This window comes from Kwoniella dejecticola, chromosome 5 (assembly GCF_000512565.2).
Source record: "Kwoniella dejecticola CBS 10117 chromosome 5, complete sequence".
Classification (NCBI taxonomy): domain Eukaryota; kingdom Fungi; phylum Basidiomycota; class Tremellomycetes; order Tremellales; family Cryptococcaceae; genus Kwoniella; species Kwoniella dejecticola.
In genome coordinates, this window is record NC_089305.1 from 241,509 (window position 1) to 269,209 (window position 27,701).

The window sequence follows — 27,701 nt, forward strand, 5'->3', positions numbered from 1 at the left end:
TAAAGGGAAGATTTAGTTGAGTGATTGTTTGTTTGTGGGAGGAGCGGTCAATGAACGATCAGCTTTTTGTGTAGTAATAGGGGCTATGCAGGCTGAAATGACGATGTCGTGTGGGATATGTGATGATGTAGTGAAGCGAGATGTGTAGCGAGGAAAGAGTGTTAGGTAGACAGGTAGGCAAGCAGACATACAATTATCGTTCATATTGGGGTTCGAGGTACTACGGCTTGAAAAGTCGTGTTGCCTTGCTTGGCCTGTGCTATTCCTGATCTATCAAAGGACCGTGCTACAATTGTCGGCGATCCAAACACGTTTCACGATTGCCTGTAGTCCAAAGTCCGACCCGGAGACTGAATGAGGGTCTGTGTAGTATGTCGATCCTTTGGTGCGACTTGATCGATCAGCCCTTGAAGTATATGATGCTCTTGTTGATGCTGATGCTGGTGTTGATGTTTGTTTGTTCGTTAATAGTCCTTGTCGACGAGTGTTTGATGTTGATTTGCAGCTGAGGAGAATGATGAAGAAGGTGTACTCGTATTGGTGTTCTCAATGTCGCAGTGCCATTGATACCCAGTTCTGCTGAGATCTAGCTTGTGCTCTTATTTACCATATGTTTTGTTTTTCTCGTGTGGAAAGCGGTACGATCGTAGTTGAGTTATACCCTGGACCTACTTTTATTTAACGTAACGCAATTAATGGGAACTGGCAACTATGGATTCGGTACGTCACTGGGATCTGTTCCTTCTTTCGCTCACTTCGTCTTCTAGTCTGCTCACATCATGCTAAACACGCAAGCATGCATCGATACGGCCACTCTCGCTGCAGAGCTTAGCGGGTCATAGTAACAGTGCAGCGCATTCACCTTGTACCTTGTGCATGTGATACTCTGCGAGTATGTGTAATAACGAGATCCGAGGAAGAAGAGAGGCTAGGCTCGTTCTGGGGAAAAACACTACCAATTACCAGTTGACCTATTATCAATTTCTATTTTCAGAAGCGCAGTGGCTTGGCGGAGTAATCCCAGATACCTATATAAGTTATCGCTCGTCATGCGATGATCATCGAATCCGACTGTTCATTAAGCCTGTTCGCACACGTGTGATGATCACACAATTCTGATACACAGTTTGCAGATGCATCGCCTATCGCCCTTGCATTGTTGTGCACACCTTGGAATGAAGCTTCAGTGAGGCGAGAAGAGAACCCAACTTGGCATCCCCCGTTCATCGTTCACCGCCACCGTCCACCGTTCGCTATGCCTCCCTCTTCTCCTGTAGTAGCAACCGTCAAATCGCTAGATCACCTAGTCTTGACCGTCTCTTCCCTCTCTCGAACACTCGCATTCTATTCGCGGCTAGGTATGACCCACGAGGTCTTCACTCCCCCAAGTACAAGTACAAAGCCAAGTGCAGAGATCGGTGCGAGAGGGAGTGGGAGTGGAAAGGAAAGGCATGCATTAGTATTCGGTTCGCAAAAGATCAACCTCCATATCGCAGGGAAAGAATTCGAGCCAAAAGCGCAGAACGTTACACCCGGTTCGGCAGATCTGTGTTTCGTCGTCGAGGAAGATATTATGGAAGTGTACAAGCGGTTGAAATCGGCAGCTATAGCTATACCTAAAGAGGATCCCCAAGACCTGAATCAAGTCCGAACAAACGGACAACAAGAACAAGGAGAACAGGTCAATATGGACATACTTAAAATGGACGAATTGGATGAAGATGGAAATCAGAAAGAGATAATGGATCGAACGGGCGCAAGAGGCAAATTGACGAGTTTGTATCTCCGCGACCCGGATGGAAATTTGATCGAGTGAGTGAAATATCTGTCTGTCTCTTAGCATAGATATGTCTCCTAAGAGCCTCCTCATATCCACTTTCCCAATACACGCGTGTTTGACAGTCTGAAGCACGAAGCTCGAAGCACGGCTGCTAATCAACAACGAATGTAATTTCGATTTCAGGTTATCCAATTACAAAGAAGGATCTCGATAGCAGTCAGGACAATAGATAATTGATGATGGACCTCTGGCGTGCTACTTCCGCATCTCTTGAGTACCCCTCATAACCACGTCAATGCGACACGATGCGTCGAGCCGATACCCCATGCACGCACGACACCAGCCATTGTTCCTATGATGTGTATCTGGCTTATCCGTCAAAGGATGAACGTATTCTATATACATGTATATCCGAGTATTATGCTTTCTGCTACTTTTCCTTTTCTCAGCCTCTTGGCTCTCACAGGTACTCCTTCAACTTCAGAAGTCTCTTTCCTGCAGCGTGAAGAAGTTCTGGGTCTTTGCACTACACACGGTACAGTGAACAATCCGTTGTCAGCTCATTAGACCTTCTACCTCCATACCTTCTCTAGATAGGGAACAAGCTACTTACGAAAGCGAATCGAGCGAATCGTTCTCCGATATTGACGTGCTCATCACAATAGAACTATCAAAAGATTGTGGATCCGCTTAGCAAATGCACCTGTACATTCTACTAATCTTGCAAGATCGAAATGGTAGGTACCGGCCAAGGGTAAGAGAGGGTTCAACTCGGACTCACCTCAGAAGGGGGAATACCGACAACCTTCAACTCCTGAGCGATCCACCAACAGAACTTGAAATCTTTACCTCTCCCTTGACAAGTCTCCGGGATCTCGAAATCCTCAGGCACCTTAACCTTACTTATATCCACAAGCAAGAAGTATGAACCTTCCGGCTTGGTGTACGGCAGACCGATTTGATCGAAGTATGAAGTAAGGATATCACGTCGTTCGGTGTAGGCAGCCAGCTGGTCTTCGAAGAAATGTCTTTCTTTGGCTTGCTCAAGACCGATAGCTACTGCTTCTTGCATGGGGGAGTTGGTGGAGAAGACGATTCTGGAGTGAGCAGCGAGGGATGCGGAAGTCAATTGAGGGGGGCCGATCAACCATCCTATAGTATGGAAATGTCAATATAATTTGACCTTTGTCAAGTAGATATAGGGATTCTCTTGTAACTCACCAATTCTCCATCCGGTACAAGCGAAAGATTCTGCCCATTAACATTAGCATGATAGATCTCTCTCTCTAAAATGCATTTTTGCTGCTGATGAGATGTGACACGGCACTCACTACCACCCGAACCGACAGTCAACGTCCTCTCCCACATACCAGGCAAAGTAGCGATTCTAGTGTGCTTCTTCCCGTCATAGACCATACAGTCGTAGACCTCATCGGCAATGACCAAGACGTTCTTCTCAATACAAACTTTAGAGATCTCCGTCAATTCCTCCCTTGTGAACACTTTTCCAACCGGATTATGAGGAGTGTTGATAATGACCGCTTTGGTCTTGGGTGTGAAAGCCGCTCGGAACTCATCGATATTCAATGTCCACTCCGAACCGTCCTTTATACCTTCTCCCGTAGGTGGGTGGAGCGGGACAAACACTGGTTTAGCACCTTGGAAATGGATTGATGCGTAGTATTGGTCGAAGTATGGTTCGATACAAATGACTTCTTCTCCTGGTTCACAGTGAGCTGTGAGAGCCGCGAACATACCTAATCGCCCATCATATTCATTAGCGATCTTGCATCTGCGCAGCTGCCTCAAGGCAAAATAGGTATGGTAGGGATAGAGGTCTCAACGCACCTCCATTGGCACCAGCGGACACCAAGATCTCATCGTGCCTCAATTCTCTTCCGTTCAGATTATCGAATTGGGGTGAATAGAATTTGCTGATAGCGTTGAGTAATCTGGGTCGGCCTCTGGGATGGGAGTAATGATGAGCCATGACGTTCTCGTCTAAGACTTCGTGGTGAGCTTTGGTGATCCAGTCAGGCGGAGACCAATTCATGAATCCTTGCCCGAGGTTGATGGCATCGGGAGGTACATTTGCTGGGCTGGATGTTTGAAATGGTTAGTATCAGGCAAAGGACAGGTATTTGTCGAAATATATGTAGCGACGAAAATTTGTGGTCGACGAGTATTGAATCGGGTCAGAGCAAAGGAAACATTCAGCAATTAGCTTGCGTCTTGAGTATAGGATTTTGAGATGTTGTTGAAGGTGATTCAGCTCCAGCCAACTCACGTGAAGATAGTCCAGACGTCCAACTTGTGGGTCGCACCATCGAACATCCTCTTAGCTTGAGGGATCTTTGCATTTTGAGAAGTGGCCATCTTGTTTGAGCTCTGTCTATTCACTTGATTGGTGCTGACTGGTCTGATGAAGTTTTGAGGGTATGGGGTTCTGAGTTGCTTTGTGGATCTGTGAGCCAGTCGAATGAAGTTGGATTGTGATCGAACGAGCATGCAAGCTTTTGAATGTGTCTATCTGACTCTGACAAATTAGCATGCAGCAAACAGTTGTATAAGGCGTTCTGTATAAGGCGTTCATACTCACTCACCAAGAAGAAGAGGAGCTCCGTCGAGGGTCTATGTTACTAAGAAGCAAGCAGATTGGAAGCAGAAGCAGAAGCAGAGAGAAAGATGAGGAATGTTGAAATGTACCTATAATTTGGATCGGTCAATCGGTTTGCTTTTGCTTTTGCTTTTGCTTTTATTGCGTGCTTTGACTCCTGCTTGAGTCGGCTGTATGCGATTGTGGGATGTTGTAATTGCCTATTAGGGTAATTTGTGCTGACTGTATCCCGGATCGTAGGTCCGAGCGTTGATGTGCTTCGGTTTCGGCTAACCACAATTGAAGCAAGCACGGATCGCTCATTCATTCTTACCATCTCATCTTCTTTCCTTCCTCGTTTCCTTCTTTCTTTCTTTCTTCCTCATCTCTCTATCGATGCACTTCGACTCTGGCGAAGAACTCACTAATTGCGCATCATATTCGTATATACTCAACATCGTCGTTCCAGACCCGTGACAATGACGAAGGCCTGCTAATCTCCTTTCCGTCATTGCATCGCATCTTATGCGAAATACCTCGATTACTGACTCTTTCTTGATTACTCAGACCTCACATCATCAGCCTCTCACTCCCAAGCGCATCAACCGCGGCTCACGCCAACCACAAATATCATCATGCCAGTATCAGTCTCGGCCTCAAGGTCCATCTCGATGTCTAGCTCAAAGCTCCAAGAGGCCCCGAAAGAGGACGATGGAAAAGTACATCGATTCCGACACTGAAAACGAAGATGCGGAGTCGAGTCCATTCCCATCGCAAGTAGAACAGCCCAAGTCTGGTTCTTTCGCTTGTCCTATCGACTTCACTCAAAGCGACGAAGAATTACCTTCGGCCCCACCAAGGAAGAAAGGCAAAAAATTCAGAAATCAAGCACTCCAGAATCGCGGTACAAGGTCATATGCTTCTTCACGTGAACCATCCCATCATGCCAATCTCGCTCCTTCTCTTCCGCAAGCTTGGAAACCTCTCAATCCTGGCTCACTCCGAGAACATCAGTCCGCGACCAATGGCCCAGGGGTCAATGGTGGATATCAAGGTGTATCGTACTTACGCTACCAAGGGTTGACCAGGGTCGAAGATGAGGAGCAAAGCGAGGAAGAAGAAGAAGAAGTACTGATGCTAGAAGATATCACACAACTACATGACCATACTCGAACAACTCAGCTTACTTCTGCTAATTCGCGAACGTCATTCCTCCTGGCTGATCATGCTCACACGACAATCAGGGATCAGGAAGGTCCTCCACAGGATTCTCAAGAGAGGGACGATTGGGACTTTGCGCAACTGATGAAACGAGCAGAAGGAAAAAGGGGATACGAACTGCTGGCTGAAAAATATCCACAGAGTAATCTCATCAGCTCAGGAAACGGATCAAGTCAAAGTCAAAGCCTAAGGATCGGTGATAGTCAGACGTCAAATACGTCTAGTACTTCTCTACAAGAATTGGAGGGTTTGACCGATGAAGAACAGGTGAGAAGGTGAATGTCCGCCGCAAAGAATCCCTGCGGGCCCCTGACGGAGCACTGATCAGTTCCACATCGGTCTATAGCTAATTGATTTCATTCAGGAACAAGGCAATCGCCTTCCTAGAATCATTTCCGATCAGTTATCTCACCCAACTGCATAACTCCCAACTTCTCCTTCTAGCTCAACAGCAATACCGTGGGAGGAAATCCCCGAAGAAACCGAGGGACACGGAGACAATCGAAGAGGACGAAGAAGATAGTCAAGGGCCCTTGATTCCCGACGATGATGACCTCGAGGCTAGGGAGGAAGACAGCATTCCTTCGAGTCAGGAGACTGTCCGAAGTGAACCTGGGGTGACCATACTGTTGAAAAATCGAAAGACTGGGTGAGTTCCGCAAATCTGTATCACTGTTATGCCTTGAGCTAATGGATTTACGTGCCGCTCATAGCAATAACCAAGTAATCTCTTTCCCTGATGATCCCCTTGCCCGTACTCGCGGTGTATCTGCTCAGCACAAGCAGGGTGAGCCGCCCCATTCGATCGTCAGATGCAGTATGACCGCTGATCAAGGGGTATAGACCGTATATTCGCGGTACTGGCTGTACTTTATGAGGCTGTTCTAACAACTACAGTCGTGACTCTCAGGTAAGCTATCATGTTCCCGCTCGAGGCAGTTGAATGAGTGTAGACGAATTGACGATATGCGGTAGAGATATCTTCTATCGAGACAAAGTGCTGTTCCACAAGCAATCTGTGGTAGATAAGGTTTGTCTGGAGGCAGGGGCACCAAAATCACCCAAGCTAAGAAGTCTCCTGCTTGGATTGGTAGATCGTGGATGATTTGGTGGCTACTGCCGCAATGAAGAGGAGGGACTTCTGCGTGGTGAGCTGGGATGTATTTGATGGCTTCGCGTGATCATACGACAGCTTACTTGTGCATATCCAGTGCGCGTCTGCAAAAGGATTGATCGCGGCAAGATCCATGTCGATCATACGTCGTTCCGGCGAAGTAGTTAAGCTATCTACTTCTGCAGTCAGTGGGAGTATTCCTCATCCCTCATTTAACGTGAATTGAGACTCTGGCTGCAATTTGTAACAGCCAACCCTCATCGACCCTATCGAGCGGATCCAGAGACTGGAATCTACAGAACAGATCGAATGGATACTGGTAGTGGAGAAAGACGTGAGCGACACCTTCTGTCGATCTCAGATCGGAGTTTAGATTTATTGCTGATGGATTAATTGGATTAGGCTGTGTTCCAGACTCTGTGTAGTGCTAGGTTACTCGAAGACGATAGGATCGGTGCAGGCGTGCTTATCACTGTGAGCTTCGCTGAATTATCGATGCGTCTCCTCATACTTAGAGCTGAGCGGAACGATGATTTTTACAGGGCAAAGGTTTTCCGGATCTGGCTACAAAACAGATGCTTCATTTGCTTTCAATCACATTTCCACGGTGAGTCTTGTTCCCGTTTTGGATCTCCCTAGATTCCTTTAGCAGCTCAAAGTGGATCGAACCCTTTAAACATTTTGTTCGAGCTGACAAGGCGTGTTCGTGCACATGTCGATAGTGCCAAGATATTCGCTTTGGTCGATGCGGACCCTCACGGAATATCAATCCTCTCGACTTACACCTTCGGGTCGAAGAATAGTAAACATTCTCCGGATCATGCCGACCTGGCTTTAGGAGATAAGATACAATGGACGGGACTGAGACCTACGGAAATAAAGAAGTACGTATCATTTGACCGTCCAATGAGATGAGAAGCGGTGATTCAGTGTACCAATGCACATGCTGGACTTTCAAAGCTGTGAAGTGATGCTCACCCCGTGAGTGTGAATTGACATAGCCTGGGAATTGCATACGATGATCTATTGCCTCTGGAAGAAGCGGATGTTCGATTGGTGAGTACTGTACTTTGCACGCGTGGGTGAAAGGGCAAACACGAATTGGAAGCGGATCAGTTTGAGAGCTGTGGTTACTGACCCATTGCCTTTTTGTCATATGATAGGCGATGAAGATGTTGGATGATCCCGTATTACCGAACGAATGGAAGTGAGTAAGGCTCCCGCGTGATCTCTTCCCCTTGATGAACGGTTGAGAAGATGCAATTGCCAGGAATGTGGTGTCTATCGTATTTGGCCGACTGGCTGACTTTTCGGAAATTGGGAATACTACAGGCGGGAGATATGTGAAATCTTACATACGAATCGAAAAGCCGAGATTGAGATTATACTGGATTCGAAAGTGAAGCTCAATGTCAAGCGCAAGCCCCCAATCACTGACGAGCCCGATATCGGTATCGGTGCTGAGAACTCCTACGATGTTGATTTGTCGGAGGACATATTGGATACTCCTGGTCAATCGCAACTTCAAATGCAGGTGCAAGGTGATTCTCAAAGTCAAGGTCAAAGTCAAGGTGGAAGAGGGAAAAAGAGGACGAGTCAGAGTCAGATTCGGTTGGTCGAATATGTAGTCAAGAGGATATTGCAGTAGGCTGCAACCGACTCGATGACTTGCAGCTACACCATGTGTGGTTCATGATTCCGTGCTAGGTGTACAGTATGTACCAATGTAGCTAAATTCGTACTGTGATGTACAGTACTTAGGACGTTTCTGCTACTGTGTCGGCTTCACGCTCTCTATCTGTACATTATCGCGTAGCAGTAGTTTTAGTTTTAGTATTCCAGACTCTTTAGAATGCTGTACTGTACCATACTTATACTATATTTTACTCACTGTACTGTACTGTGTTTATTATGGCGCGTGTCGGTTAAGACTGTACAGCATTGCGTTGTACAGAATATGCATTTCCTTATATCATGTCATGTCATGTCATGTCATGTTAAGATATTTTATCTTTCGTTATTCGTGATTCGTGATTCGTCATCGTTATGCTTTATTCTTTGTCATGTTATTACACCACTACCACAATGCGAGGGGTCCTACCTACATGATACAGGAAGTGTACATCTGATTTGATACAGCACTTGTACTGTATGATGCCGCACTGTACAAGTACTCGTGTTGGTTTTTGGCTGGTATTACTTAACAATGTGATTCTCCGCCATTTGTCCGATTCCATCACGAGAACAAGAGAGCTCTTCTTCTTCCTCTTCCTCTTCCTCTTCCTCTTCCACTTGCAGTTCCACTTGCTCTCCCCCTTGCTCTGCATTGTGACCACCATCAACCTCGTCATTCCCTCCCTTCTCCTTGTCTGCGAGGTGACGGCTACCCCAGCGCACAGGAGGTAATTTCGCTCCATCATGCATCCCACTTTCCCTCGTATACACAGCTTCCACCAGCCCAGGTAAGACCACGTCTACCCTTGTCTTATTGGAGGTACGAGAGCTTGGATGTGGACGTGGATGTGGGTGAACGATTGGTAATTCTGGGATACCTGCTCGAGTGGTGAATACCTCTATGGACGATATATCAATATCTCGTTCGTTCGAGTCGGCGTGATTGCATTGTCCAAATCCGATCTGATGTCCGGTCTTCGATCCCTGGTCGAATTGATCCTCGTCTTGTTGACGTCTCGAATGTGCAGTCGATGTAGACGCCGATGTCGATGTCGATGTCAAGGCCGAGGCTGGATCCAATCCTGAATTTGAATTGGATGTTGAGTGTGATATATGATGGACCCGGTCTAAAGGCGTGTCATGCACCGGTCGCAACATGCCGATCTCTCGTGAACTTCTGACAATTTCAGTTGGTATCCAGCTTTTATCCCTCTTCGGAAGTTGGTATGCACTGCCATTTGCAGAAGTGCTTGTACTGGCACTGGCACTGGCACTGGCATTGGCACTCCCAGAGGCAAATGGAAATGGTGTGGCGGGTTTGGCGATTCTTGAATGTCCTAAATTTTGTGATGATCCAGTGCCACTACCGATCCCGGTTGACGAATGTAAGCTTGATGCTGACGCCATCGGTGAGAACACTCGTACATGAGGCGTATTCGCTGTCGTGCGAATACCTCTGCCTGAAGTGGAAGCAGAAGTCGAAGTCGAAGTCGATGCTGGTGCTGGTGCTGGGTCTGGGGTGAAGGCCGATGACTGATTATCGAAAGCCGTCTTGATGGGTGAGGTATTTGTTGAGCTAGTCCTGGTAGTAGCGGTTGATGTTCCGGCTCGTTTGAGCTTTCGTGCTGTTCTACCTGAAGCCTGAAAGAAGAGCGACAGACCCAGTAATCAGCGACCTGTCAGGTCAATCGTACTTGAGAAAGGAGATAGAAGGGATATTCACAGAATTATCGACGGTCCAGTATCCACCTTTTCCACCTGACCGATTATTCGTCTTTTCGATATTGACGAAACAGTCATTCAGCGATAGATTGTGTCTGATTGAATTCTGGATAAACGTGTTGATCTGACATCAGCCCTTGTTCATCCATGCTTTGTGCAGTCCGCTGAACTGGATATATGCGAATTGATGGCAATGGAGCACAAGCGTCGTGGTGTGCTACGATTACCGCAGAGGGCAGCGACGGTAGGCGAAGGAATTATCGGTTGACACACTTACTTTCCAGGTGTTACCTGCTGTCTTATGCCAAGGCCATCTTTCCTCGAAAGCCTGATATATCTACAGAATTGATTCACGCGTTAGCTCTTTCACGACTTCAGCCTAGAAAAGAAAGCTCACCTGAGCTAAAGTCATTCTTCCGTGCGGGGAAGCTGCAATCACCAGTCTTATAGCCTGGACATGCGTTATATCCGGCTTATACACTACGATCTCTCAACGATCAGAACATCGCCGTAGGCGTGATACAATGGATAATGCCATGGTGGTGTTCCGATTGACATACCTTTACCATTCATATCGAAGCCGTAGGGAATCAGACAGCTCAATCCCCTAGGTATTCCACCGATCTCATCCCACTTGCGCCAGGCCCCTTGAGAGATCGTAATATCCTTAGGATTATTTGTTTGGGTGGGATGGGCAACTCCGAGTTTCAGGCCTTTGCCTAGACGGTATTTGATCAGATCGGACCGAGTGTACTCGAATGGCTCTTCCGTCGGGTTCGGATTGTCCGCACTTGAGCTTGTTCCGGTACTTGTGCTTGTATTGGCTGGACCATTCGGGTTGAAAGGTACGAATGAAGGCAACGATGCTGGAATACCGAGAGTCTTGACTACGCCATCGGAAGGAGCAAGCCATGTCAAGGGACGCAAGTCCAATTCCGCATCTGTAAATGGGAACGCTTTATGGTCGATCGTAGCTGTATTCGGCTGATTGTCGTTATTGACATTGTCGCCACCGGATGCAAAATGGGGAGGAGGGGGAGGTGGATTTCGCCAGAAGAAATTGTTTGATTTGATCTTGGGTCGCGGCGCGTTCGAATGAGCAGCTGTTTTCGCAGACGCAGAAGCAGAAGCCGGGACCGGAACGGATGGTCCCTGCTCCGAATCAATATGCTGCCTCGTTGTCGAAATCGGCTTCAAGATTGTCTCTTTCCCTTTGATCGTTTTGGCTTTCTTCCTTGGTGGACCTTCATGCCCATCTTCTTGTTTGTCTGTGGCTGCTGCTGCTGCTGCTGCTGTTGGCGCTGATGGAGGCTCATCATCGTCTTCGGGCACTATTTCTTCTTCTCCTTCCCAATCACTCTGTACGTTGGTGTCCGACGTGTCAAGAGGTGGACCGATTGACGGGCGGAAGTGATCTGGCATGGCGGTTGTCACTGACTCTGTCACAGCTTTCCTCTATCGGTCGTAAGGTCTATTCTCGTGTCTTCTCGTCTCGTCTGCGAGAGACTCATTGGAACGATAATACAATAGCTTGCAAGCGGAGTAAAACAAACAGGTGAAAGAGAGGAAATGTGAAAGCTTACATGAACCATCATACAAACTGCCTTGTATGTTTTAATCAAAATTTCTGTCTTCCGATTGCTGCAAGGTGCATTTGCAGGGTAGGTCAAAAGTCAACTTCCGATCGATCCCTAAGTCCTAAGTGATAATGGACCTGTACCCTAAAATACAAAGCCAAAGCCAAAGCCACCGTTATGCGGTATGTTTGGATCTGGATTTGTGCTTGAAGTCGAATGTGTTGTGAATTTCCCGATGATCATTCCGTGTTTCCGTGATCTTTAGCCCGTCTTGCTGATATCATGATCTCCTTTCAGATCCAGACTCGTTTGAGAGTTGACTTGATCATACCATATGGTCAACGAATGATCTGGAATCACGATAACCGAGTGGATGGATCTGGACGACCGATGGCAAAGGATAGGATCGGATAGGACGAGAGAGTGAAAGAGTGAAGAGTGATATAATATACTATGGCGAAAGGAGGGTAGTAGACTTTTAGCCTTGAAAATCTCAAAAGAGAAACAATGCGGCAGCAGGGAAAGTTCCTTTTTCTTGATTGTTAGTCGGTCCGAGTGTCTTGATCGGAGGTATATGGATGTCTGGATGTTCTTCAAGGGTTTTCTGGAATTTTTGTGTGTCGCATGGGAATGAAGAGGTGGAAGGGATTACGAATGATCAGTTTAGATCAACCTTTTCGAAATGGATTTCTTTGGGTCTGTCGATGGTCTATGTTCAGGATTGTATCAGATGCACACTGTTGACCGTGGATATTCGATTTCTCGTGAATGAAGTTTAAGTTGAGCTTGAGCTTGAATATCTTTAGCTGGGACTAGATAGTTTCGCAATGCATCACGTCATATCCAATATTGAATGTCATTCCGAATTGTGAGAACAGCTTTGATACGGTGGCGCTAGTCATTCGCAATTGTGCCGCTGTGCCCGTTGCGTCCTGATGGACAGACAATGGACGATGGTTGACTGGATTGGACTAGATGATCTTGATGGTTGTTGACGGGCGTTACTGAGTTTGTGAATTTTTAGACTGCTGATAAAGGTACGATGACATCAACAAGTACGAGTGAAGTACGAGTAGTCAGTATGTGATTTGATCCGATGAGGTAGAGGATAGGATGTGTGGTCTGTGTGTGGTTGCATTAGTGTTTGACGACCATCAGTGGCGTTCTAGAATTACAGTAAAGGTACCACCATATTTGTTGTTTGCACCAAAATTGGGGTGATAGATCAGTGCGTTTCAAGTCTAAGGACAGGGATGCTGTTTGTAGTACCTTACAGGACGGACATCCAGTCAGTACACACATACCCCCACTTTTTTACCGCCGGCAACGTGTGTGAATCGATGGAGATGAGAATGGAAAGGACGCCTTTGTTTGTTGTTCTAGCTAATCTTAGTCCGTTTGAGAGTCGACTCGTATTGATGGGAAGTGATCAGGGAAATCTGGTTGCTTTCGGCAATGCCTATAGCACGCCTAGGTCGAGTCGACTTACTGACTTCTCATCGCTTTCTTGTCATTTCGAGGATCATCCGTGCAACCCATCATTGCTTGTCAACTCTCTATGGGAGGTCTCGTGTCTCTGCAATCATCATCGCCAAATGCCCGGAGCGGGTCGGCCGGAGTGTAGCCAGAATTCCTGATACCTTTACCTCGAGGAGAGGTCGTAGCGAAGGTTCTGGCTGAAATCGACTTACGCCTGACGTTACCTCCATACAGTCACAACGTCCGGTATGCTGAAGAAGCTTTCGCATGCTTGCGCCCTCTTTAGGGAAAAGGCGAGCTGTAGACCGATTGCTTGAGTCTGCACAAACGTGCATGATTTGCTCTGCCGACAGGACCTTAACTTCTTGGCTTTGTGTCGTTGATGGTTCTCAGCTTGACTTGATCGCTGGGGAGGGTAAGTCTCATCGAACCCAACCAACGCGTTCGACACGCGATTTGCGCGATTTTCTAATATCCATTACATCATTAAGGTTATTCCACATTGTTATTGGTAGAATCGTATTCGCACATTTGCACAGCCTTTGCTCAACGCGGAACCAAACAATATGGGTCTTGGCGGGCCCATATAAACGGCACGTGTGTATTACCTATTGCGGTAAAAAAAGGGGATATGGCTGTTTCAGCCTGATGTTCTTTAAGGGGAATGCAAGAATGCACGCTTGGCTTTTATAACAAAAGGCAAGAGTGGTAAGGTGAGCTGAATCTGCGAGTAACGTTATCCCCAGACAAGTAGATCATCAGCTTGTCTCGTACTGATACTGATACAGATACAGATACAGATACAGTTCACCGGTATCAATATCGTTAGTCCGTCATATATCGGTGTCGCGTGTGTCTCAAGTCCAGAGTAGGAAAAAGGAGTGTGTAAGTGTGCGATATAATTGAATGAGGGGTTGCTAAACGGGAAGAGCCAAGTTCTTGGCATTTCAATCGAATGACTAGGTTGAATGAATCGAAAATACAAATCCAAAAACTCAGTCAATGCGTGTATTATACATACACCTACATACACGGATAAACCCCTCATGGCGTCAGAAAAGGTCGACTTTCCTTGTAAAATAGGTTGTAAGTCTTCATCCATCGCTACCTTCTTCCCTCTCATACTCCTCCTACATTCCCATCATATCACACTCTACTCACCTGAATTCGCTCATTTTCGTCATCATCAACATTATCCAGATTAGACGACGAAGCCAAGACAAACGGTATCTAATCAGCACCTTCTACTTTGGGAACAACCTTTGTTGGTCGTTACCTGTCACATCGACATTGGCAATTGTATCGTTCACTCGGTCGTCATTACAACAAAACACCTCGCACAGCCTTGTTCACGCAGAACTCGCTTCCCCCTCTTCCTTCCAAACAATATAATATAACAACTCCTACATCAACATCGTACCATCCCCGCTTCCGACAATACAGGACCTCGGTTGATCTCAAAGGTATTTCTCCATCTGACTGTGCTTCGGCAAGCAGCTGTGTTCAAGCACTTTGCCACCATCTTTTATCAGACAAAAGGGGGATCAACGAACCTCTCGATCAACTCATCCCCTCTTCCCTCTCATCGTTGAATTTGCCGCTCGTTGATCATCATCTACGATGCCATCCCCTGCCCCTCCTCCCTTGATCATTACTACCGATCTCGATTCTTCCTCCAACAACAACGAATCGAGCACCAACAACAACACGCCCCCCGCACTTGCTCCACCGATTGACGAAGATCAGTCCACACAATCACATCCTCACCAAACTCCGCCTCGAGGTAGAAGTGGTAGTGTACCTGTCAATGACCCTTCCCACCTTTCTCCTTCGCACGCGCGCCTGCATCCTAATCAAAACTCACACTCACCAGCTCCATCATGGTCATCAGGCATCACACCACCTTCACCTACTCTCACCAATTCTTCAGTACATTTCTCCGATGAAGCCGTCACCCCCACATCTCCCGTTCCGAGGACATCCTTGGCGTTGCGGGAGAATGAGCCTACCGCTGATTCCGGAATGGAGACCTTGCAAGTCATAGATAAGAATGATCCTCATCGGCATAACCGAGGTTGGTCGATCGGAACTTGGTCTTCCGAGGCTGGTACAGAGGAAGGTCATTCAACGTTCCTTAACACCCCCAAGAAGGACAAAGATGCCTTGAGTAGGATCACCACTGGTACCACCGCTCACACCAAATCAGGGGACAAGAAGGAGAAGAAGAAAAGCAAGAAGGACAAGAAAGGCGAGAAGGAAGGCGAAGAGGAAGAAGATAAACCTGTACAAGCCGCCCATCTGGATCCTGATAATGATAAAACCGATCCGACACCTTTCAGAGAGAAACCATCCCGATTAGCCATGTTGGTCGATCCAAAATCGTTAGACGACCTAGAGAAGATCGGCGGTATAGATGGCTTGTTACAAGGATTGGGAGTGGATGGTAAAAAGGGTTTGAACGTTGGTACAAGTGAAGGAACGACTGAGAATGGTGCTCCGAGGAGCTCGAACGAGATGCCTGGCGGAAATGAGCCACAATGGCGAACTAGTATGGAGGATCGAAGGCGGATTTACGGTAGAAACGAATTGCCAGAGAGGAAAAGCAAGAGTCTCCTGCAACTCATGTGGATCGCTTTCAAGGACAAAGTCTTGGTGAGTCAGCTTGAGCGCCTCTGAAAGGGATAAAGCGCTTATACAGTCCTAACAGATCTTACTATCCATTGCCGCTGTTGTTTCCCTTGCCCTTGGTTTGTACCAAGATCTCGGCACGGAGCCTGAGGTGATCTTTAATGATGAATGCCCGGAACCTGTTGGCTGTCAAGAACCTCAAGTCGACTGGGTAGAAGGTGTTGCCATCGTCATCGCTATCATCATCGTGGTCATGGTTGGTTCAGTCAATGACTGGCAGAAAGAAAGACAATTCAAGAAGCTCAACGCTCAACGTGAAGATCGTACCGTGAAAGTCATCCGAGGTGGAAACGAAATGGTGGTCAACACCAAAGACCTAGTCGTTGGTGATGTCTGTTTACTTGAACCTGGAGAGATCTTACCTGTAGACGGTGTATTCCTGAGAGGTCACAATGTCAGATGTGATGAGTCTGGAGCTACTGGAGAATCCGATGCGATCAAGAAGTTCCCATACGACGAGTGTATCGCCGAAAGAAACGCTGCCGGACCGGACGACAAGCTCAAGAAAGATTGTTTCCTCATATCCGGTGCCAAGGTGCTCGAAGGTGTAGGAGAATATGTCGTTATCTCGGTCGGAACCACCAGTTTCAACGGTAGAATCATGATGGGTAAGTTTATCTAATTAGGTCTCACAGTACAACTGTAGAGCTTTGCTAATCATTGTGTGTCCAGCTATGCGAGGCGATTCCGAAAATACTCCTCTTCAAATGAAACTCAACAAATTGGCTGAGTTGATCGCCAAACTAGGTTCTCTTGCTGGTCTTTTGCTGTTCTCCGCACTCATGATCCGATTCTTCGTTCAATTGAAAACCAACCCCGATAGATCTGCAAACGACAAGGCTCAATCATTCATCCAGATTCTCATCATTGCCGTCACCTTGGTTGTTGTCGCCGTTCCTGAAGGACTACCGTTGGCTGTCACTCTTGCTTTAGCTTTCGCAACCAAGCGAATGACCAAGCAAAACTTGCTTGTGAGAGTCTTGGGTTCCTGTGAGACTATGGCAAATGCCACAGTCGTCTGCACGGATAAAACTGGTATGTCACTTTAGCGGTCTCGTTTAGTGCGCCTGGCTGACGCTCGATCCGGCTCAGGTACTTTGACTCAAAACGAAATGACCGTTGTCGCTGGATCACTGGGAGTCCACGGCAAATTTGTTAAGAACCTCTCGGACAACGCATCGCGATCGAACGCAAACGACGTAGAAGGCGAACAAGTTCGGGATGATTTCGCTTTCGAAATGGACGACATCAATGAAATTGCCTCTTCGGAATTGACCACACTGCTCAACGAAGCCATCTGCATCAACTCGACTGCATTCGAAGACAAGGATGAAGATGGTAATCTCGTCTTCGTCGGAAGCAAGACTGAAACTGCACTGCTTAAATTTGCGAAAGCGTCAGGATGGGCCGATTGGAAGAAGACTCGAGAAGCTTATTCGATCGTCCAGATGATCCCTTTTAGTTCGGAATTGAAAGCTATGGGTGTAGTGGTCAAAGTTGGCGACCGTTATAGATTATACATCAAGGGTGCCAGTGAAGTCCTTACCAAGAAATGTGTCAAACACGTTGTGGTTTCACAAGAACGACAATCTCACGAAGACGAGCTTCAAGTTGCGGATTTCAACGAAGACACGATGAACAACATTATGAAAACCATCATCTTCTACGCCAATCAGAGTTTACGTACCATCGCTTTGTGCTACAAGGACTTCGAATCCTGGCCACCGTCTGGTAAGAAGGGTGTTTCATCGGAGGAAGTGCCATATGAGGAAATCGCCTACGATATGACCCTTATTGCTGTCACTGGTATCGAAGATCCGCTGAGACCTGGCGTGAGAGAAGCCGTGGAGAAATGTCAGAGAGCTGGTGTAGCTGTGAAGATGTGTACCGGTGATAACGTGCTCACTGCGAGGTCTATCGCCAATCAATGTGGTATCTTCACTCCGGGAGGTGTCATCATGGAAGGTCCACTCTTCAGAAAGGTGAGCTTTTCAGCTTGATTGCAGTCGGTCCGTAATTGACATTGTCTTGTGATAGCTGTCTGATGCCGAACGTTTGGAAATCGTCCCAAGACTGCAAATCCTAGCTCGTTCATCACCTGAAGACAAGCGATTACTCGTACACACTCTCAAGGGTATGGGTGAGATTGTCGGTGTCACTGGTGATGGTACAAACGATGGTCCCGCTCTCAAACTTGCCAATGTCGGTTTCGCCATGGGTATTGCCGGTACAGAAGTCGCCAAGGAAGCGTCCGACATTATATTGATGGACGATTCTTTCAAGAACATCGTACTTGCTATCATGTGGGGTCGATGTGTCAACGACTCAGTCAAGAAATTCTTACAATTCCAAATCTCTGTCAACATCACCGCTGTGGTCATTACTTTCGTCTCAGCCGTTGCCTCGTCAGAGGAACAGTCTGTCTTGACCGCCGTCCAACTTTTATGGGTCAACTTGATCATGGATACCTTCGCCGCTCTTGCTCTTGCCACCGACCCAGCTACCGAGACTTCCCTCGATCGAAAACCAGATAGGAAGAACGCTCCCCTTATCACAGTAGAGATGTTCAAGATGATTCTCGTCCAAGCCTTATATCAGATCGTTGTCTGTTTAGTATTGCACTTTGTCGGGTTAAGAATTCTAGGATTGCCTTCGACCGATCAAAACAACACTGAACTCGGTGCATTGGTGTTTAACTGTTTCGTATTCTGTCAAATCTGTGAGTCAGCCACCTTAGAGTGTGCTGTTGTCACTGGCACCACAGCTGATATAGTGTGTTAAACGAACCTAGTCAACCAATTGAATTGTCGAAGACTCGATCGAAAGCTCAACGTGCTCGAAGGGTTCTTTAGAAATTACTACTTCATCGTCATCTTCCTGATCATGGTCGGTGGTCAGATCTTGATCATCGAAGTTGGTGGAGCCGCTTTCCAGGTAACTCGACTTGGTGGACGAGATTGGGGAATTTCCTTGATCATTGGTGCAATCTCTATACCCATCGGAGCCTTGGTCAGGTTGATGCCCACTGGACCATTCGAGAGAATGCTCATCAAGTTGAGGATCTACAATGACCCCAACAAATTACCTGTGGTTGCGCCGGAAGCTGAAGATGAGAAGTTCGAATATAACCCTGCTTTCAATAAGATCAAGGATAATCTGTCGACTTATGCGAATATCAGAGGAGGTAGACTCAGAGCGAGCTCGATTGTGGCTAAGAGCAGATCTGCTCAATTGAAAGAAGCTGATATCCAATTGTGAGTGGAGTCGTCTTTTTCTTCTTCTTCCTCTCCTTCTTCTCTTCTTCTTCTTCATCGTTTTATATACTGCATACAGACTCAGCGGTGATGTGATCAGCTGCTGATTAATCGGTGACCCTTTGATAGGCCCTCACTGTTGACCATGGTACCCACATTCATCGCTGGAACAGTCGGAGCAGGAGCTCACTGGGTGCATCAAACCGGCAATGCGTCCTTGTCGAACCCAGCAGGCTCAGACCCTTCAAGATCGACTGCAGAGTTGTTCCAGGGTAAAGTCCAATTACATCCTCAAACAGATCGAAACGACCCCTTGTATAACAAGTTCGGTATAACGCCTCCTTCTCCAATGATGACTCCTCCTTCTACTGCCGGGCGAAGTGCGGGTAGAACACAAGTTAGGGATCTGGAAAGGGGGAATGACCAGGAAGTTTTGAGAAAATAATATGATAGCGAGCGTTACTCAAAGATATATATAGAACAAAAATTCTCATACCGCAACCCCGACTTCAGAGTTAGATCCTTTAATTCACGTTGTATATAGAATAGACTCTTTTCACTTGCGAATCTCTCCACTAGAACCTGACTCGTACCCAAACACGCAATGAACCGCATTCTCGACCATCTGCATTTCGCATGTTCTCGCCGCACATATCCTGATCCAGTGGCGCAAGCTTCGGTATAGAGATATGATGTATTATTTCCGTTGACTGTTGGGTGTATTCGAACTCGTAATACACAATGTGTGCGTGGTGATTACAAATCGTTACAGACAGCACTGCTCTTACCCGACGGTCATCACAGCTTGCAGATGGTGGAGTACTGAAGTGTGGAGGGTGGAGGGTAGAGTGGAGGAGATTGGTTGATTTATAATCGATTTCTGGTGGCGGACATGTCCGCTCATACAATCAACAAGAGTGGGTTTATCATCTTTCTGAAACTTTGAGGCGGTTCGTATCATTGATAACTTGGTCTCGATGATGGGATACATCGTGTTGGGGGCGACGAGAAAGGTATAAATGCGAGGAGGTGTCGGGATGATCCTGCGTGAAGATTCTATACTAACAACACATTCTCATACATTCAAGTGAACAATCAATCGACTGACATCGCCCATAACCAACATATTGATATTATAAACAACCAATATGTCCGCCACAAACGCTAAAGCACAAGCACAAGCCCAAGCCACTCGACCTGTTGTAGCTATCACAGGCCTCAACGGATATATCGCTATCCATGTAGCGCTGAAATTCCTCCAAGAAGGCTACGATGTCAGAGGATCAGTCAGATCTGAGACTTCTGTCGAGAGGATCAAGGCTAATCCCGTATGGAAAGAGTGGATCGATCAAGGTAGAGTAGAGGTTGTGGTTGTTCCTGATCTCGAGGGGGATCTGACTGCGCTTCTTAAGGGTGTGGAAATTGTAAGTTCACCTTGCGGTTCAGTGATGATATGCTGCTCTGCTTTGATATTCAAGGACTGGTTTAGATTGGTATCTGATGCTGATTCATCATATGATGGCATCGTACGGGATGTGCAGGTTGTACATTTGGCTGCTCCTGTCGATATGTAAGTGTCGTGGCGCTATCGTGTTTGCCCGCTTCGACTATTAGGGAAGACAGCTGACGAAGAGTTTCGGTCTTGTCATTGTATTTGCAGGAGCTTGACCTCTTGGGAAGCTTACAAGAACCCGACTACAAATGGGGTGCTCAACGTTTTAACTCAAGCCACAAAGTTCGACAGTAAGTACCCACACTGCATCGGATACCCATTCGCACACCACTTCTATGCGATATAGGGATGAGCCTAGCTGACGAAACCTCCGTTCGTCACAGCCATCAAAGCGATCTCTCTCATGTCGTCAATAGCAGCAGCCTTCAACCCGGTCCCGAACAATCAACAGCTCGGTAAAGTATACACCGAGGCTGATTGGTTCCCATACGACGAGACGTTCTGCGAGACCCTCGATAATTCCAAGTGAGTGAAAGTGTTCTCCTTCTGCGGACAAGCTCTCGATACATGATACTAAATCGGAGCTATTCTTTTAGCCCATTCGCATCGGTACTGTGGTATTGCGCAGCCAAGAAGTACGCCGAGTTCGCCGTTGAAAAATGGCTCAAGGAGAACGAGCATGATTTCTCCGTGGCTACTTTGTGCCCACCGAGTAAGTCAGCTTTCTCCTCCTTCTCTCGGCATATACCGAGCTACCAAGCAGGCGAGAAAGGCACAAAAAGGCTGATGATTTGTTGACATCTCTTTGACAGTGACATACGGGCCTATGCTGCACTTAAGCTCACCTGATCAGTTCAACGGACTCAACAGTTCCCAGCCTGGATGGATATCCCTCATCAAGGGAAAGGATAGCCCTGTACCTGACCCCGAGGCTACGACTTATGCGGATCCTCGAGATGTCGCTGAGGCGTTCTATCAAGCTGCAGCCCAAGGGAAGAACGAGCGATACCTCATCGCTAGTGACTGTGAGCTCAAAGCGTCAAACACCTGGTTTGGGCTGCAAAGGGCTAGAGGCTGATGTATATTTCGCTATGTCACAGCATACACCTACCAGATGTTTGTTGATGAGTTCCGAAAACAACGACCTGACCTGGACGCTTATTTCCCTCTTGGGAATCCCGGTGCTCCGACCCCGAACGAGCAGGGATTCTGGACTATCGATACGAGCAAATCTGTCAAACAGCTTGGCCTCAAGTGTGAGTGGATTTCTCACTCTCCACACTGCTATCAGCGTACACCCTAGTGCACACATCTCGTAGTCTTGCTGACACACACATGCCTCACTATACTCGTAGATCATACCTTGCCAGAATCAAGCAAGGACACACTCGAGCACTATGAGAATATTGGGGTGTTTAAAGTGGCGCCAGGTAGTTGGGTCAAAGAGAACTAGAAGGATTAGTCGACTTCGCTTTCGCGCCTTAGAGTAGTACTGATAGATAGCAACGATCCCTGATGAATAGAAGTCGTGTCATGATGTATCTTTTGTTATGCAGCGTACGATGTACATGTTGAGATGTAACAGGCTCAGTTTATAGACAAACACCTTTTCTCCTGTCGACTGTCACCCTTTGTGTGACCGTTCCATCTTCTTTTCCCTAGGATCTCCTCTTCCCCGGAGTTGTGTACTGACTCTCGCCTGTAGTACCGTAGCTACAAGCGCTCGTATAAGTTTTAGCCACTTGGACACCCCCAGAAAGCATCTCAATGACCCAGCGAGATGAATTGGTCAAGAATCGATTCACCGACGGTTCAAATCGTCGACTGGGCGCCAGTGGTCCTTCTCTGTATACTTGCGATCGTTTGCGCTGCGCTTGCGCTAGCCTTCAGGGATGACTGACCCGCCACTCGACGTAGGTGTTCTTATCCTTCTGACAAGCCTGCTGGTACGCCCGCGCTCCCACCTCGTGAGTGGATTCCTGATCTGTGATACTGACTATTGCCATGGCGCCGTCAGCTCCCACAAGAGCTCGGTTGTCGCAGGCGAACCCTGCGTAGACACGCTTCAGAGGATCGCGCCTATCTCTCAGAGTTGCGATGGCCGCTTGGCCAGGGTCATCCTCCGGCTGGTCGATCTCATTTCGGCTCGTTGGAGGATACATTTCCGTGCGTACAGATCGTGGAATACTGTGTTCAATGTGTTGATGGTGGCGGAAGATGATATTTTGCAAAAGACTTATCATGACGCATTCTCACGGCACAATTTAACACGGCACAAAACGCCCACTGCAGTATACAATCTCAGCAGCTTCGTGACTGTCGTTGTGAAGCATCATCGATTTCCCTCCTTTGATCGGAGGAGAGCTCGACTCGACGAGCTATTCCTACGCCATGACGAACGATGACATCCTATATGCAGGTGAATGGCCTTGTCAGATACTGCATGTGGGAAAGCGAATGTGACATGTTCTCATGAATTACTTGACTAGTAGATACACACTCAGTAAAAGCACCAGCAGACTCTGTATAAATACTGACGGGAAAAGACATACGAATGACGACCTGAAGACCTCGGAACAAAGGAAAAAGAACAGTGAGTAATCAGAAATCGAACTGCAAAATCGGGATTATATGTAGAGAAACACGAAGCACTACAAAATCGACACGAAGAGAACGAAAAAATAGAAAAGAAGGCATCGCAAAGTCCGAAAAGTATCTTCATGTCCAAGTGAAGTCCATCTCTGCCCAGTACCCATAAGGCCAGAATTATCCTCATACCCGTAATCGTTGAGATAGATTTCCAATCATCACACTATCAAACCATCACACCGCTTCCTCCGGGACTTCCATACCCATCATCCCCTGCAAAGCTCGCATTTCTCTCTTTCGGCTTGGTCTCCCCCGCCATTCTCTTTCTAGCTTCCTTGATCATCTCTATGATAGCCTTCTGGTGGATCGGCTTGGGTATTATACTATCCGCTCCTGCCGATATGTATTCTTCTTGATCTTCCCGAAGAGCATTCCCAGTACATCCAACGATGAACACTGGACATCCGATATCTCGGACTTCCCGAGCGACTTCTACACCGGTCATCAGTGGCATTTGGCTATTAATGAGAAGCAAAGCAATGACTCAGCAAGTGTAGCGAATGTATCCGAGTATCATCGAATGAGATTGAGTGTAACGGAAGAGCGAAATAATCCCGCAGAAAGGCACTCACTTGTCCAAGAAGATAGCGTCGAAGCGAGGGGCATTGGGTTTCTGCTCGAAAGAATCGCGGATCATGTCAAATGCGATCTTTCCGTTCTCAGCAGTGGACACTTGATGCCCCAGTCGAGTCAACATCCGGGACATCAACATCCTAGTGAGCTTATCGTCATCCACAACCAGGACACAGAGTGGTAATTCCGGTGAAGGCTCAGGTGGAGGTTGGATCGTCACTTGTAAAGGTGCAGGTGCCACTGGAGGAGCGGATAACTCTTGTCGGGTGGAATCTGACCATTCTGACGATCTTCTTTCACCGGACGAAGCGGATGGTGCAGAAGCGGAAGCGAATGGATCGGTGAAGGCTGTTTCGGGCGGAGCATCTTCATCTTCTGGTGTAGGTGGATCGACGGGTGGATAAGTATGCATTATGAGTTCTTCGGTCGGCACTAATAAATCAAATTGCACAGGTCAACATCTGGTATCTTAACATCAATCCTGAACCAGAAGATATTCGGAGCAGCCACTCACAATCATGCTTATCCATCGTTGGGGTAGTAGCTGTACCATGAGCTTCGGGCAGAAGAGGTAAAGTCGAGTCCGTCGTCCCCATAGCTGGCCTTTCGGTACTACTCTCCTTACTCATGTCGGCAGCTCTAATATCCAGTCCACTGGTGGTTTGTTTGCCGGCCAACGGACTTGGTTTGGTATAGCTCTGTCCTCTACTTATAGACCCGAACCCTCCTGGTCCATGACCAGGGCCTCCGAGAGGTGGCGATAATCCGTTGTCCTTCTTGATTTTTGGTGGCGGTGGTAGGGAGTACGGTAATTCGAACCAGAACATCGACCCTTTTCCAAACTCCGATTCCACACCCAACCGTCCATTGGAGAGCTTGACAATCTGTCGCACCAGCGCAAGACCCAGTCCAGACCCTTTACCTCCCTGTCTTCGACCGATCTCGGTCTGGACATATGGCGAGAATAACCTGTTATCGATGACATCTTGTTTCCGTAAACCGACACCTGTATCGTGGATTTCCACTCGAACCACAACTTTTTGCACTGATTTTTTCCTTTCTTCCTCAGAATTCTGTTTTTCCAGATCTCTTGATTGGCGGCGATTTTCCATTGCTACAGACCCTTTCTCGATATCGATCATCCCTCCTGCCGAACCCAGTTGTAGCCTCTCATTCCGTTCATGGTGTTCGATCTCTTGCTGCTTCTGAAGATTTAAGGCTGCTTGGCGCAGGGGATCGTCTAACTCCACTGCAGGCGTAGGCTCCATACGGGGATAAAGAAGTTTGGTGACTATCCGAACGGAGCCTTTATCGGTGAACTTGATACTGTTCGATACCAGGTTACTGCAAAAGCAATTGACATCAGCCTGCGATCCTCTTGGGCCCCAGAGTCGCATGGTTGAAGGACTCACCTGGCAACCTGCCTCAAACGCATTTCGTCACCGACAAACACCCCTCCGATCTTATCTATATCTTTATCCAATTCGACATCCAGTTCGATGCCCGCCATTTGGGCTTGCATACGATGCGACAAGGCGACCAATTGGATAGATTTGTGGAATTCGAATGGTTTTCTTGCTTGTGCGAACTACGGAAACAAATGCCGCAAGTTCAATATCAGAGTGACTCAAGTGGGGTAATGCGTCGTCGGCTTACCTTTCCAGATTCCATCCGATTGAAAGACAGGACGTCATTCAAGACTTTCTCCATCATCGTCAGACTACCCATCAGACCATGTACCATCTCAGATTGATCGTCTTCTAATCCTTTGAAGACATTCTCCCCTTCAAGGTTTTGTACAGCCAGAAGAGCAGTATTGAGGGGTACTCTAACTTCGTGAAAGACTGATTGATCGAGATTAGCGTTAACTGCAGACGAATTAGTGCTTGCGCGACTCACTGTATGATACGAATCTCTTCTTCGAGTCTGCTGCTCTACGCTCCATCACTTGAGCAGACTGTGTGGCTCGATACTGGATTTTCAACTGTTGTCGCAATGCAAACATCTGTCTTTCTCCCCTTTCCTTGAGGAAACTAGCGCATATCAAGAAAGCGTGGAATAGGGCGACTACGAAGAACAAATTATATGAGCACGCGTTTGACTCACAGATCTCAGAAGTGAGCGCGAACAGCTGAGTTGGGTGATTGGGAATCAATGGACTCACAAAATACGATATTTCTGAAGAATAGTTTGGGGCTGTTCTTCTCGGTCATAACGAGCTCGCCAATGAGAATCAACCATATCGAAGCTCCGAAAATGGCCGTCACACGTTGTTCTCGCAGTGTCAACAGACCTAAGACCGGCTGACCAAAAGCGAAGCCGAGCAGATTCAGGAAATTCCGAGATCCGCAAGTATTGTGATCGGAGAAAAAGCCGCATAGGTGCATCTCGATGATGAGGATGTAAGCGAACACCCAACAGGCGCCGAAGATCCAAGGTTGCCATATACGCGGGTGTCGGCGTGGGAAATCGAATATCACAAATACAGGTACGGGGATGGTCAGGACCTATCGCAAGCGATCATCAGCATCCCGCTGAAAACATTGTTGAAACCTGTGATCAAGGTATGAAGTGTTCCACTTACCCCGGCCACACCTATGTATGCTACGTAATTATATGTACTCATTGGCGAGGGTAGTAAGCCCACTGTCATTACCCAATTTATCAGGAAGAAGATGGACGATGCCATTGCGCCTTGTTTTTGCGTGAACCAGGTCTACACGGGGTAAAACATCGTCAGCCTTAATTGATTCTCTTTCATCTCGCCGATAGGTTGTAGAACGACACCCATATTATGGGGAAGAGGAGACTCAAGACTCACCTCTTTCTGGAAAGATCGTTCTTTACTTGGCTCTGGGAATTCACTATCCAGGAAATGCTTCACGTTAGGCCAAAGTCTCTCCGTCACCCAGACCACAGCTGAGTTTCTTTTAACCCAATGTTCGGCTCTGCTCCCTCTTCTAGCCGTCGAAGCAGCATCACTCCTATAATCGCCTCTTGCGCCATCTTCATCCGGTGTGCCCGTACCCGCTTCTTCACCTTTCGAATAATTCGTGCCCTCTCCATTGGTCCCCGGAGTCTTGCCCGAGAACCCTGAGTCCGACTTGGCTATCACCGGAGTGAAATGCTCAAAGTTCGCATCTACCACGATATGGCTGACTGGTTCATTCGGTTTCGTGCTCATCTCGTCATCGTCCCCATACCTCGAGACCGAAACTGAAGCCCCTTGAGAAGATCTAGCTCTGAATCGCAATCCACCATTCGCAGTTCCACCTCCCCTTGAGCTGTTTTGCCCTGTCCGCCGCTTATGTTTACCCTCAGTCCCCGCTTTGGGATTAAGAAGCTCTAACGGCAGATGGCTTGTGCCGCCCCCGTGAACGGATTCGTTGTAATAGTAGTTATCTGTCGTGTTTCGAAAGCTGGATCCGCCGATTGCTGATTCCGAAGTGGTGGATGGATGTGAGGGCGGCGTCAAATGGGATTTGACATTATCCCAAAATTGAGAGAATCCAGAAGGCTTGAACCTGGTTTTGCTTTTGTGATGTATGCCATGATTGTTAGTGTTTTGAGGCTGACGAGGTGATCCGCCTTGATGTAATGCTGATTGACGCGATGGACCGGCGGGGTATGGGTCCGAGAGCGTATCCGCTCTTCTGAGCTCTGTTGCTGAATCGGCGGGCATCATAGGACGATCTACTGGTGGTTGGGTTTGGCTGCTTGCAAGTTCAATGAAAATCGATAGACACGTCCTTTTCTACTATCCTTTATGAAGGGTCTTCTATCATCCAGTGAGATAGATACACGTTGATGCTGACTCTCCGCGATGCTCAATATGGACGTATCGTTGTTGATGTTGGTCGATCTTAAAGACAAGACAAGGAGCCAAGCAAAATGACGCTGAGACCTATAATTGACCCTAAG

At 47.4% G+C, this 27,701-nt stretch overlaps 7 protein-coding genes across 7 annotated transcripts; 4 read left to right on the forward strand and 3 right to left on the reverse strand.

The window, feature by feature from the left end:
- Positions 1-1,255: 1,255 nt before the first annotated feature.
- Positions 1,256-1,816, forward strand: I303_104204 (uncharacterized protein; the record flags this gene model as incomplete). The annotated part of the gene is made up of 1 exon (XM_018408115.1): positions 1,256-1,816. One exon carries the CDS (start codon positions 1,256-1,258, stop codon positions 1,814-1,816), a length of 561 nt encoding a protein of 186 aa, XP_018263326.1.
- Positions 1,817-2,240: 424 nt separating this feature from the next.
- I303_104205 (uncharacterized protein) lies at positions 2,241-4,156 on the reverse strand (the record flags this gene model as incomplete). The annotated part of the gene is made up of 7 exons (XM_018408114.1): positions 2,241-2,306; positions 2,394-2,447; positions 2,562-2,932; positions 3,002-3,031; positions 3,112-3,537; positions 3,629-3,879; positions 4,068-4,156. 7 exons carry the CDS (start codon positions 4,154-4,156, stop codon positions 2,241-2,243), a joined length of 1,287 nt encoding a protein of 428 aa, XP_018263325.1.
- Positions 4,157-5,087: 931 nt separating this feature from the next.
- I303_104206 (uncharacterized protein) lies at positions 5,088-8,359 on the forward strand (the record flags this gene model as incomplete). The annotated part of the gene is made up of 14 exons (XM_018408113.1): positions 5,088-5,872; positions 5,962-6,246; positions 6,311-6,384; positions 6,441-6,507; positions 6,573-6,627; positions 6,692-6,745; positions 6,809-6,895; positions 6,962-7,045; positions 7,114-7,185; positions 7,254-7,318; positions 7,434-7,595; positions 7,713-7,767; positions 7,875-7,918; positions 8,044-8,359. 14 exons carry the CDS (start codon positions 5,088-5,090, stop codon positions 8,357-8,359), a joined length of 2,205 nt encoding a protein of 734 aa, XP_018263324.1.
- A 548-nt stretch (positions 8,360-8,907) lies between these two features.
- On the reverse strand, positions 8,908-11,529 carry I303_104207 (uncharacterized protein; the record flags this gene model as incomplete). Its single annotated transcript, XM_018408112.1, has 5 exons — positions 8,908-10,026; positions 10,109-10,213; positions 10,385-10,444; positions 10,505-10,587; positions 10,668-11,529. The coding sequence occupies 5 exons, from the start codon at positions 11,527-11,529 to the stop codon at positions 8,908-8,910; spliced, it is 2,229 nt and encodes a 742-aa protein (XP_018263323.1).
- Positions 11,530-14,783: 3,254 nt separating this feature from the next.
- Positions 14,784-19,550, forward strand: I303_104208 (calcium-translocating P-type ATPase, PMCA-type; the record flags this gene model as incomplete). The annotated part of the gene is made up of 7 exons (XM_018408111.1): positions 14,784-15,815; positions 15,871-16,459; positions 16,524-16,886; positions 16,944-17,833; positions 17,889-18,570; positions 18,643-19,105; positions 19,235-19,550. 7 exons carry the CDS (start codon positions 14,784-14,786, stop codon positions 19,548-19,550), a joined length of 4,335 nt encoding a protein of 1,444 aa, XP_018263322.1.
- A 703-nt stretch (positions 19,551-20,253) lies between these two features.
- Positions 20,254-22,011, forward strand: I303_104209 (uncharacterized protein; the record flags this gene model as incomplete). Its single annotated transcript, XM_018408110.1, has 8 exons — positions 20,254-20,529; positions 20,647-20,675; positions 20,766-20,848; positions 20,942-21,083; positions 21,155-21,270; positions 21,371-21,583; positions 21,659-21,814; positions 21,914-22,011. The coding sequence occupies 8 exons, from the start codon at positions 20,254-20,256 to the stop codon at positions 22,009-22,011; spliced, it is 1,113 nt and encodes a 370-aa protein (XP_018263321.1).
- A 1,362-nt stretch (positions 22,012-23,373) lies between these two features.
- On the reverse strand, positions 23,374-27,462 carry I303_104210 (uncharacterized protein; the record flags this gene model as incomplete). Its single annotated transcript, XM_065968928.1, has 9 exons — positions 23,374-23,665; positions 23,780-24,212; positions 24,295-25,124; positions 25,193-25,368; positions 25,437-25,624; positions 25,680-25,847; positions 25,945-26,287; positions 26,365-26,496; positions 26,602-27,462. 9 exons carry the CDS (start codon positions 27,460-27,462, stop codon positions 23,374-23,376), a joined length of 3,423 nt encoding a protein of 1,140 aa, XP_065825000.1.
- Between the last annotated feature and the right edge of the window lie 239 nt (positions 27,463-27,701).